This window comes from Lytechinus pictus, chromosome 7, assembly GCF_037042905.1.
Source record: "Lytechinus pictus isolate F3 Inbred chromosome 7, Lp3.0, whole genome shotgun sequence".
Taxonomy (NCBI): Eukaryota; Metazoa; Echinodermata; class Echinoidea; order Temnopleuroida; family Toxopneustidae; genus Lytechinus; species Lytechinus pictus.
In genome coordinates this window covers 27,214,364-27,227,539 of record NC_087251.1, presented here as the reverse complement: position 1 = coordinate 27,227,539, position 13,176 = coordinate 27,214,364, and the positions used below count along the sequence as shown (strand labels likewise).

Genomic DNA, 13,176 nt, shown 5'->3' with positions numbered 1-13,176 from the left:
GGCGCCATTTATTGCTAAGTGCAACGACAAGTTGAATCGCCAATGCAGCACTTGGATTGTAAAATGCGTCTCCGATTGAATTTAATTTCACATCTCATTCATCCGTCTATACATTTCTATATCTGTCTTTCTGTCTTACCTTTTCTTTTTTTTTCATTTATTATTTTTTCCTCCCTCCCTCTCTTCTTTCTTTTGTTTTCTTTCTTTCTTTCTATCTATATATCTATCCATCCATCCTTCCTTCCTTCCTTCCTTCCTTCCTTCTTTCTTTTTTTTTTTTTTTTTTTTTCTTTCTTTCTTTCTTTAATCTTTCTCCCACAGAAGCAAACATTTCTTTTTTCTGTAATCCCCATCCCTCTGCGCCTCGGAATAGTTTACTAGATATATGGCTCATAATAAATGCTGTGTTGTTTATTATTATTTGTCTTCTTCTTCCTTTCTACCTTTCTTTCTTTCTTCTAATTTAGTCTACGTTGGAGAATGTATGCCGTATCATTGTGAATAACTGATCATATAGACATAGTTTATTACCGACTCATCATGAATAGGCCTATAATACGAACTATCATATTTATAAGAATGACCCTTTCATTGAGTTTACATTCATATACCGATATAGACAATATAGTCTTTCGACTAGCTTAATTGAAAGCTATATTTGAAAGACTGAATGTTTATCTGAAAATGTATTTGTATTTATTGCAGTGCATGTGTTTGTTTAATATATTTGCTCGAAACAACTATTGCACAAACACATATTTCATGTACCCTTTTTAAATCAATGATGAATGGGATAATTTTTTAAATATATATTTAAGTCTTTATTGATTTTCAAGATTCATAGAAATAACAATCAAAGCAATCAATAACAAATTACAAGAATTACAAACAAGCGAAAAGAAAAAAAAAAGATGGCAAATTTATCACAACAGCTAAACAACAATCTGATAATTGAAAGTGATTACAAGATCAATTACTGTTCACTAAATGGCGCAGAAGTAATAGAGGTGAAATACATATTTCTCCATATTGTAATAATGCTTGAGGGCCAAATCCGATTAATATAAAAACAAATTCTTAATTGAAGCAACTAACATGTTGATACTGATTCTCTTGTCCAACTGTTATAGTCCGCCTAATTAGATTTTAGAGGTTTAAATCATGTTTAATTACTGTAAGTAGAAGGTTGATCATTTTTTTTGAAAATATTTCGAACATTAACTTCATGGGGGCATGTTTTGACATTGAGTGGCTTGCATCCATGGATACAGTATACTTTGGTCTATAAATTAATTGATACCAGCCGTTAGTTTATTGATTTTTATCGATGCTCCTTTCTGTATTGCGGTCTTGTATGTGGTATTGTTGATAAATGTAAAAACTCTACGCAACGAGTCTAACTTGCGTTGCGACTTGAAATCTCAAAGCTGTCGAAATGGGACGAAACGTCAGTATTAATTTATGATTTCGTTGTCTTCCAAACACTGAATACAACTTGGGTGATATGAATGAATATGGAAATGATTCGTAATCTACAATGAAGCGTAAGTACTATCATTATGATGCATTCAACGTGAAGTTTGAGCGTGTGTTTGTAGTCAAACTCGAAAATCAAGTGTATTACTATGTAGTCCCACCTGTTGAATTTTTTGTTGCAGTTGGCCTGACCGACCGGGACACGTCGACACGGCCTTGTTCACCCATGCCATGGGTTCATTTCATCTCGCGTGCGAAGGAATATCATATGCACGCGACACACATGACACATGCAAATATATATCATGGGCTTTTGCCCAAATAAAATATGATAACGTCACAAGTTTGGATTTCACATTCTGCTATGACACTGACCGAACCGGCTTTGCTTTGGTGACTTCTCTTTGAACTTAGTTTCCTTAAAAAAAATGTATTTTTTCTTGATCTTCAGTGAAGATTTCACGGAGATGCCCTTCGCTCAGCGACGAAATCAATTTTTGGCCTAAAGAGAGCGCGCGATTTATATTCATATCAAAGACACGACAAGGGAAAGACTAGGCACCTAAACTATTGTACACGCAAATCGACAAGGCATTACGCGAAGTCTGTGAAGTGTCCAATCTTTTCATTGTATACTGTAGACTTTGGTAGACTGTATGACTTAGGCTTCATCATTGAAATTTTCAAATTAGAACTTGTAATAAATTATCATTCAGAATATGTTCAAACACACCTAATTTACATAAAAACAACATTTTTATAACCACAGAATGCTAGTTATGGATAAAAATAAATTGTAAACCTGCCTACCTTGACTGGAGTTTTTCAATTCTCGGAGTGGCAGAAATTTATGAACCTACGCGACTCAATAACATTACGTCATCTCGTGTGCGGGCGCACCAGAGTGGCTATGACTCGCACCTCCTTAGCCTCAAATAAGACGTCGCTGCAGACTTTTGGCAGCGCGCAGTGCTTCTCCTGCGGGGTGCTTCTCTGTTTGGTATTGGCCAAAGGAGCAAATTTGTAAGGTATCAGTCCGATCTTCTTCTTCAGGTTAAATCTGCCTCCTTCAGGATTGAAGATTCTTGCAGATGGTTTATTTGGCATGTGTGTATGGCCAGGTTTAGGTGTGCAGTGCAAAATATATACAGGTGCAAGTAAAAAGTCCCATCTGATTTAGCTCTGGCCTTCCGCCAGTCTCAGGTGGAAGGCTTTTGGAGAAGAGGCATTGATTTTCGGGAGCTTCCATTCGAAATGGAGATCGGGAGCTTTCGTTCGAAATGGAGATTATCTCCATATCTCCATTTCGAACGGAAGCTCCCGATCGGACTGATATCTTACACCAGCGTGTTACTAGCGAGCTTAGTAGACGGCTGCTTTGCTCGACGAGTCGCATGATGTAATCTGCACGGTACCGGGTACGGGCAGTGCATACGCTACCCAACGGCGATTTGGATGCGGTGGATGTGACATCACAAAACAAAAAAATATTGAAAACTTCAGATATTATTTTTGGATTGATTTTTGTCAAAATTTTACTAATATGTTTCATTCACGTGATTCTTCTTTATTTCATGCAAATTTAGCTCCATGCCAACTTCAATAAAAATGTCATTAAAAATATAACAAGAGTAAAGCCTGTGGGGTACAATTATTCAAGTCAGCAAACAAGCAAGCAAAAAAATATATAATAATAATAATTATAATAATAATAATAATAAGATAGAATAAATAGAAGAAAAAAAATAAAAAAATATTCCCAAGTCTTTTCATCTTGAAATTTTCTGTAAAAAATAAATTATAACTGTTTGCTTCCAATTTTGGAACTTTGTCTTTTCTAAGAGGAATTTTGAATAGCTTCATATCACATGCTTCACTATTAAGCAGGGGCGTAAATAATTGGGGGGGGGGTGTGGGGCTTGGAGGATTAATCCCAGAATTTCAGTTGGAAAGGTTTGTATTTTTTTTTTAATAATTCATTTTTATACCATAAATTCAGTAGTATTTTTTTTTTGAGGGAGGGGGAGGGTTGCAAACTTGGACAAAGTTTACCCTTTTCAGGGATCAATGATTTTCAGGGGGGGGGGTGCTGTTTGAAACGACAATGAAGCCCCTTTTCTGACAAGCCCCCTCCAAAAAAAAATGGCATACATGTATCTGAATTTAAATAGAAGGAAAAAATCATGTGTTGGCAAAATCAGATATAGACAGGATTTTTTTTTTTTAATTTCCCAAAAGCTCTATACCTCTTTGGGTTCACTTCTCATATATCAATGAATCAATGACCAAAAAGAACACTAACCTGTAGATAAAATGATGCTTCGCGTACGCTAGTGTTGAATTGTTTTCCTTCTTTCTTGGGAATCGGAACAGTAAGCCTTTTAATTTCATCTTGAAGTGTTTCAATTTTTTCAAGAAGATGTACCACATCGGAATCCTGTTGCGGAGGCAAAGCGGAGTTATGTGTACCTGTATGAATCGTAGAGAACAATTTCCTCTGTAGGCAATGTTCTTTTGTCTGTACTTCTCTGCTTTCCTCTCAGCATTTTTTCCCCCTGCTTCTAGCTTTTTGGCTTTCGATGACAATAATTTGAACTGCTCTCTATAATGCTGCAGACTCTTCTTAGCTCTTTGAAATTTCCTTTGCAAGTCTTTTCTCCCTCCCTTTCTAAGCTCGGCCTCTTGCTTTTGCTAGTTTTTTCCGAAGCTCTTTGGTTGTTATATCATGGTTCTTTGTGATCTGCTCAAGCTTGTCTTGATAGTCCAACTTATTTGAGTCAGAAATCTTCAATAGTTGCTGACAATTCGAACATGAATCTGTCAAGGGCTTTAGAGCTGGATGGGTGGATGAAGGAGTAGGAATGGGATATGGTTCTTCCATGAAGGCAGCAATTTTTTCCTTGGTACCTGGCCTGTTGAATTTTTTTTTCACTGAAGCTAGCTTGTCCCTGAGTCGCTCTATTTGTCGAACAACAGTGCGCTCATTCACATCCCAGATTTTGGCAACTTCTGGCAGAATTTCTTTCTCTGTATGATATGCGTTCAACATTTCTCCTTTGGTAACACTTTTTCCTTCTTTGATAGTGGCCAGTAATTTCCCTGGGTCTGGTGCGATTCCTTCCATTGCCATTTTCCTGTTAAATAAAATTTATTCTACTTTCTCACAAACTTGTGTAAATTAAACACTTGTTAATGAAAAATTCTATTGAAAATAATGAACGATAAACTTCAGCAAGAAAAAAATATATATATGAATATAAAAAATAAAAATAGAAGAGAAGGAAAAAAAATCCACATAGAGTATTGAACACATAAACAAAACAAATCAAAATACACACAAAGACAAGAACAGAAGTCACAAACATGAAACAGTCAAACCATGAGCATAAATCTTTTCGTTTCTTTCTTGGTATTTTATTTTTACTGCTGGATAATGGGCCTGGTCAAGATCAGGAGCACAGACAACCAGGACACAACCACAAAGGCAGCTGAGGTGTTTGACAGCTACGACAGCCAGTGTCTGATGTGAAATTTGCTCTGGTGATCTCTGTGGACTACAGAGTAATGGTCACCTAAGCATTTTTGGCTGACATGTCAGCTGGTAGTTCAGATCTTAGTTGTGCATCCATTATTTATTCGAGTAGTCTTGGCATGAAAACACCTTTGAAATTCCTGGCAAAAAAATGAAACAAAGAAAAATTGTGAAATTTTGTTGTTCAAAACTTTTGACTGTAAATTCATTAGAGAAAAAAATAACTTCAAAGAGCTTTTAATGGTTAAAAAAATGTGCTCAAATTGGAGATAAATTATTTTTAGCATACAGTAATTTTCAGACAAAGAATGGACCATAATAGATTGCAGTTGTAACTCTTCTGAAAGCAGTGAGAATGGAATTGTAATTTGACTTTGTAGACTACAGTGCAGCCGTACGCCTTGGTATCAAGATAACCTACAATTACATTTGTAAGGATTTATATTCATCTCTCAATCTCATGTATTTGAAAATTAAACTAAAACAAAGTCATAGTATAAATCATATACAAAGAAAATTATATAATTAAAACTGGACACAACAGAATGGTAAAATAGATACAAGACATTCAATAAATGAAAATGCTAAGTGCATAATGCAGAAAATATCACATGTTTGAAAAAAAAAACAATAAACACTAGATTCTGTCTTCATTACAAATTAATAGATTATTGATTGATAAACATACATGTAACCTTGACTATGCAAATTACAATTGCCAAAGGGATTGATTTAGGATAGACCTCTATTTTTATTCCAAGAGAATTTAAAAAAGCAAAGAACAAGAAAAAAAAATCTTTCCAACACTCAAAAAAATTTTGATGGGCACACCGCCATCTTGACATTTGGTTTTGTCATGGAAAGTAGTTGCCCAATGTTAATGGGCTAATCACTTGGGCAGCAGGCAGGGGATCAAACACTGCATGGTTTTTATTTGCTGGCTATTAACCCATGTTTTTTTTTTTTTTTTTGGTGGGTGTAGATCTAATGGCGACCGCCAACTCATAACCTTTTCCTTCCTCCTTTCTTTCCTTTTCTTTTCCTCAATCTTTACTCTCCCATTTTTGAAGTATATTTTACGGAGATTTCTTCTACGTATTAAATTACTGTTATTATTCTAAGAAAGATTATTGTATCTTACAGGTTACCCAGATCCTGTTCCTTCTTCGACACAGTCCCAACAATTGCTCGTCTGTTTTCTTTGATATAGGCCAAGATGGTGGTGGAATCATCTGGAATAGTTTTTGCGGTTTTTAATATAATTGCTTTAAGTTAGGCTAGCGTTTCCCAAAAGTCTGATTTTCGACGATTATTTTGTTGCATTGCATATCGCGTGTGGCACAGCATGATTCAGAAGCTCACTCATGCACTGACTTTTGAATGTGCTTTGTTAAACAGAGGGCAAGAATGTTGAATCACGGCTGCAAAACATAGCGATACATTTCAAGATTTTATGAAATATTGAGATGGAAGTTGAATATGCATATACATGAACATTGCAATTAATAATATACAGATATATTTTACAAACATTGATGCAAATTTCTTTTTGTGGCAAAACATTTAGAACAAAATATATTACAGAAAAGCTTAACATTTCAAATTTCAGGCAATTCATGACTGAATGAACATTATGTTTGTGTTTTTTTTTATCCATTAACAGCCATTGAAGTTAATGAAGACAACTTTGATTCCCTTCTTGCCTATGATGATCTCTTCTTAGATTACTTCAATGCATTTCTTCAATATCCAGTGAGTATTCCTGTCTTTTTAAGTTTATATTTTATTTACAAACTAATATCATTTTCATTAAAACTTTTTCTTTATCTTCTGAAAGAGTTAGATTTAATTGTTTTCTCTAGATATTTTCTTTTTCTTCCTCTCTCTCTGTTATTTTGTAACCTTTTTCTTGATATTATATTCATAAGTATATCATTTTCATGTTTGTTAATGTTTACCATTACCTCAAAAAAATGTTGATGTTTTTATCCTTTTGTTTTCTCTGTCTTTCCATTTTCATTTGTAATATCAAAATATATTTGTATAATGACACACTTGGATTATATGATTTGAACGTAATCAGCACATCATAGTTAAAACACACTCAAATAAGACCTAAAATCCAACTGATTTATTCATTGTTACATTGTAGCAATCAAGCGTATGATTCTAAGTAGTAAGTCTAGAGTGAGGTGTCTCATTTTCATCATATTCTAATCTGTCATATCAGGCCTTCCCCCAGCCACTCTACTACAATCGCCTGACTGGCTCCTTCCAGGAGGTAGAGGATGATTCTCCATATGGAGCAGTGCATTCTTCTGGTGGAGACCCCAGGAGGAGGTACTATGGACCAGGGGATGCGGAGAGGGAGAGGATCATGGATTGGGCCAGGAGGGAAAGATTACCGCTATTTCTCAGGTGAATCGGAAACGGATTTCAATATTCCTTTTTTGGGATGTTGTAAGAAAATTATTTTGCAATTGATTGCAATTGTGAATTGTAAATGAGCAATTGTAGATCAGTTTTAACTTTGATAGAATCTGGATGGGTTGACCTTCCATAATAATCGCTTAATTCAAAGTATTATTTCAGAACAGAATATCATATGCAAAATGTATGTTAGCATCTTGAAAGTCAAATTTTGCGAACGTGAGTTCAATAAAATAAAATTAAGTCGAACATGAGCTCAATGAGATGTGACTTAAACAGAGTCACCTTATATTAATTTATTGTCGCAAGAAGCAAGCCTAAATCTGTCTCAAAACATGTTTGCATTTTTGTTTTAAAAGTGGAGTATGTATTTTAATTTAAATATTTGATTAGTTTATCAAACTGATGAATATAATTCTTTAGGATAGTTATTATGATGCCTTAACATTTGAAAATTTGTGATGATAAAGGCCTTTTTATCATTCCTGTACAATTTCTAATTCAGATGATATATTCTTCTTTTTCTTTGCCAATCTAACACAGAACAAAGCTCTTCCTAGAATACAAACTATGCAAGCTTCTTATCCGTCCTCTCGAAGAGCGTCGATCAACCAGCCGTCCAAGTAGCCGAGGCCTTAGAGGGTACAGCCGAGAGACGGCTAGCTACTCTAGCACTTCCATGAGCCTAGCCCAAAGCCATGAAGCATCTGCCTATGAGAACGACAGTGATTTCAGCTGGCCTGGTGATGCTGACAGACTCTTCTTGTTCAAACACTTGCGGCCAGGATCAAGATGTATTAGTATGCCACCCATGCTTGGGCTAAGTAAGTATAAGATGTTTGAAGTCACATCATCTAAGCCCCAACATGTTCTTTACAATATATATTCAGTGGTTTCTGAGATGCAAAGGTTCGAATGAAGGCAGCCACGCCTATTATTGCCAAAAAAAATCAGAAAATTTGAGGGAGCCCCTGACCCTATTATATTGAACTAAAATTTAGAATTCGGAACTGTGGGATCACACTAATGAAGAATACCAATTTTTTTTTTTTTTTTTTTTTTTTTTTAAACCCTTCCACAGGGGTCTTTTATTGAAATCACTATAATACATATTTTTTGACAATACATGATTAAATAATTAACACAGTATATGACACACAAGTTGAATATGTACAATACAATATTCCATGAAATTGTCGTAACATTTGTATACAAAAAGCAAAATCAAAGTGCAAAGGAAAGAAAAAATCCATACAAAATATATATATATATATATATATATATATATATGTGTGTATTTTAGAATGATATCTGATATACTTAATGTAATAAAGTAAAAGATGACCACCTTTTTATGAATTTCTTCTCTTTCAGATTTGTTTTATATATATACTTTTCCATACCATAATAAGATTTTATTTCAGACAAAATATGGTCGAAAACTGGAAGACAGTGTTTGCATTTTGCTGCAAAAATTTCTTTTCTAACGATTATAAAAATATAATTAAGAGCACCATTGTTGTTTCCGTAAAAACCGAATAGTTTATTCTGGTTTGAAATTTTGATATTCAAATTGTTACGAGAAAACCAAATTTCGAGTTGAGACCATATTTCGTTTGTGTGGGCACAAGAACAAAAAATATGCATAATAGTTTCTTCATAATTATAACAAAAGGTACATAAGTTATCTGTAACAAATTTAAATCGTAACAAAGCATCTTTCATATAAATAATTCTATTCACTATTTTGAACTGAAACCATCTCATGTTGACATCTGCAGTTGAATAAAAAGGTATTTGATAGTAGAACCTCCATATCGTGTTGTCAAAGTCAAACGTCTGTTTCCATTTGATGAGACTTTTACAATCTTTCAACTTATACTTCAAAAAAATATTGTAAATGTGAGCACAACCTTTTTTTACTTTAATTATCAAAAATAATGCTTCTGGAATAATAGGTTCCATAGCTTTTGGTATTACATGTTTATTGAAACCATATCGAATGGCGCTGCACAGGCCATGATATTGAAGAAAATTGACGTGTACATTGTATTTGCGTTGAAAATCAAAATATGAGAGAAATTTTCCATCTGTTCCCAAAATATCATTAACAAAACGCACCCCATTAGCACACCAAGACCTGAAAAATATTACATTATTATTCATTTTAATTTTTGGATTATTCCAAAGGGCTTGACATGCAACGTCATCAACAATAAGGCGGGAAAGATCTGAAAAGGCCAACAATACCTGTGCCCAAAATGGGTTATTCATTGATATAGCAAGTGATTTATAATGCTCAGCCCCCATGAATAATTGAAAAGATGTATATGCTGCAGGCAAAAATGATTGAAACATGTGAAAAGTAAAATTTTCAGAACAAGAAAGGAACCTTCTTATCCATGAAATTTTTAATGATTTGGAATGGATAAAAATATCAGTCATCCTAACACCACCCTCACTATACGGTTGACACATTTGTTTCCTACTTATTTTATCAGGTTTGCCTTCCCATATAAAGTCGTAAAAACATCGGTGAATATCATTCATAATTTCTAATTTTGGTTCTGGAAAAGATAAAAACAAGTAATTCAATTTCGGTATAAATATAGATTTAACGATGGTTACCCTCCCTAAGGGAGTCAAAGATCTTTTTCGCCATACCGCCATCTGACGTTTTATTTCTTTAAACTTTTCTTGATAATTGTAATCGACCATTTTTGATAGTTCAACTGAAAAGTCTATACCTAGGTACCTAAAATATCCTTCCGAAATCCAGTTCAGTTTGTACTCGTGTAAAATCTCTTTTTTGAAAGTTCTATTCTTCCCAATCCATATCACCTGGGTTTTAGTTATGTTAATTTTGAGGTTGGATATTTTTTCAAATTCATCAAGTGTATCAAGAGCACATTTTAAATCTTGTTCTGAACCATTGAGTGTCAAAAGGGTATCATCTGCATATTGTAACACTTTAAGTGTTTTCCCATTAATATGCATTCCCTCTAGTTTGTCTGAGTGTCGAATTAAAATACCAAGAATCTCACTGACTAACAAAAAAAGATAGGGAGATAAAGGATCTCCTTGACGACACCCTCTTCCTATATTAAACCTATTTGTACAATGTCCGTTAACTAACACACAAGAGGTTGCGTCTGCATATAACAATTTTATCCAGCTTTTAATGGATGGACCGAAGCGAAAAAATTCCAGGACATTGAAAAGAAAATTATGTGATACAGAATCAAAAGCTTTTTCAAAATCAACAACCAAAAGCATGCCAGCTATATCATGTAATTCACTGTAAAGTAATGTGTCATACAATAAACGAATGTTTTCACCTATGAAGCGACCATTCAAAAAACCAGTTTGGTTTTGATGAATTAAAAAAGACAGAACACCTTTGAGTCTGTTTGCTATACAACTGGACGCTATTTTATAGACAACATTTAATAGGGAGATAGGTCGCCAATTTCTTAACAAGTGTCTGGGTTTGTTTCCTTTCGGAATTAAAGTAATTATTCCCATTTTTTGTGAATTAGACATATGTCCTGAAAAATACGCATAATTTAATGATCTAACCAAAAAATGTTTAATATCTTCCCAAAAATAACGATAAAATTCTACGGTAAAACCATCCTGTCCGGGCGATTTACTATTTTTCATGAGCTTTAAAACGGAAAGGACCTCATCAACATTTAAAGGACCCTCTAATAAGGAAGACATTTTAGGGGACAACTTAGGAATACCAGGAAAATTTAATAATAATTCCAAGTTGCTTACGTTGGTTTCTTTTTCCGCATAAAGATTAGAGTAAAAATTAAATATTTCATTGATTATGTCACTTTGCATTTCTAAATTATCACCATTTTCAGTGGATAACTGACGTATTTCTTTATTAATGCAATTTTGTTTTTCTAAATTTAAAAAGAATTTAGAAGGCTTTTCACCAAACTCCATCCACTTAATCCGAGATCGAATCGCAATTCCTTCATTTGTTTTTAAACGGAATGTTTCCAGTTCTGATTTTGCTTTATCAATTTGATCCAAAATAGATATTTTATCGTCGGTGATCACCAGTTTTCTTCCCAGCTCTTCAATTTTCTTTTCTAAGTCTTTTTCTCTGTTTATATTTTGTTTTTTTACAAAGGAGGCATGTGATATTGCTTCTCCTCGTATTATCATCATTAAAGTTTCGAAAAATAACTGATCGTTTATAGTGAATTCACAATCACCTACTATTCGATCATTTTCATCAAATTTTACTTCGTCTCTCGCATAAAATATAGTCGTATCTTTTATTACTTTTTTAATATTAGAAACAAATTCATCACTTTTCAATAGAGAATTGTTGAATTTCCAAAAACCAGGACCTCTTTTTATCTTATTCAAGTTGAGACTTAGACAAACTAAAGAATGATCTGTGCGATAACCTGAAAAAATGCGAACTTTCTGAACAAGTGAAAGGAGTTCCGAAGAAATTAAAAAGAAGTCTAATCTACTCTGTTTAAAGGGGGTGGATTGTCGCCATGTATAATATCTTTTGTCTGGGAAACAAACTCTCCAAGGGTCGCATAAATCCAAATCGGTTTTCATATTGTCCACTTGCTGTTTTGCTCGTGGGTTATTTACATGCAAGTAGTTATAGGTATCAAAGGTAAAATCTTGAACTAAATTCCAGTCTCCACAAATTACCGTATGTGGATTATCAAAGTCTATTATGGTTTGTTGGATCTCTGAAAAAAATATTGGATTATCTAAATTCGGGCCATACAACGATACGAGAGTAATATTATGTTCATACAGTAACATATCTAAAACGACAAAATTACCGATGTTATCTACTTTAAATCTATTTATATCAACAGGGAGGGTTTTCTTAAAAAGAATCGCTACCCCTCTGGAGTTGGATGTGTTAAAAGAAAAGAAACATTTACCTTCCCATTCCCTGCGGATTTCATTCTCTATTTCAGGAACAAAATGTGTATCTTGAATACAACAAATATCATATTTCTTTGATTTCAAGTAAAATAAAACATCTTGCCTTTTGCGGTTATCTCTTAGACCGCGACAGTTCATGGAAATAAAAGTGACATTACCCTGCGTCATACGCATAGTAAGAGAATAATACTAAATAAACACCTGCGGAAGATTTCTTTTTTTGTACACAAACAATAACGACACAAACACAATACGACAAAAACATGACAAACTCACTTACACACAAAAAAACACACAGACAGGTGGACGCCCTACAACGCATGGAGCCGAGTGACGAGCAGCGAGCAGCCAATCCACCTCCCTATTTCCGGATCAGTTTATGGAATGAATCCGAAAAAAAAAGAAAAGCCCCAAATATAAGATCACTACTACCTATAGACTCAATCCTTTAAGAGGGCCTAAGATTGGAAAGAATATAAAGGCCTATATTTCTTCTTTATTCTCGAAGGTTGCAAAAAGGAATATAATCTATTTCCATCTCGGACTATATAAAAAAAAAAAAAAAGGTTATTCATGAAGTTTATAGATAAAGAGGGGAATCCCTTTTAAATGCAAATTCTCCAGTGATTCATTTCATTAAGTAAACCTACGGCCAGTTTTTCAAAGACCTGACACAATAACAAATACAAGATTTCTGTAACAAATTATTATAAGCCAATCCGACTGAAGGACTTTAGAAGTTTATGACTGTTATTTTAAATTTGCCATTGTAACAAGTCTCATGAAACGGACCCCTAATT

At 34.0% G+C, this 13,176-nt stretch overlaps 1 protein-coding gene across 4 annotated transcripts in view; it reads left to right on the top strand.

Annotated features, from left to right (window-relative positions):
* The first annotated feature begins 1,380 nt into the window (after positions 1–1,380).
* LOC129265328 (regulator of G-protein signaling 22-like) overlaps positions 1,381–13,176 on the top strand; it is a 55,489-nt gene continuing 43,693 nt past the window's right edge. For 3 of the 4 annotated variants that reach the window (XM_064102374.1, XM_064102373.1, XM_064102371.1), the window contains exons 1-4: positions 1,393–1,544; positions 6,672–6,760; positions 7,239–7,426; positions 7,982–8,262. In XM_064102374.1, coding sequence (XP_063958444.1) covers positions 1,538–1,544; positions 6,672–6,760; positions 7,239–7,426; positions 7,982–8,262 — 565 coding nt within the window. In that variant the 5' untranslated portion in view covers positions 1,393–1,537. Of the gene's footprint in view, positions 1,545–6,671; positions 6,761–7,238; positions 7,427–7,981; positions 8,263–13,176 lie in introns of all 4 variants that reach the window. The other variant, XM_064102375.1, reaches the window with a different exon arrangement.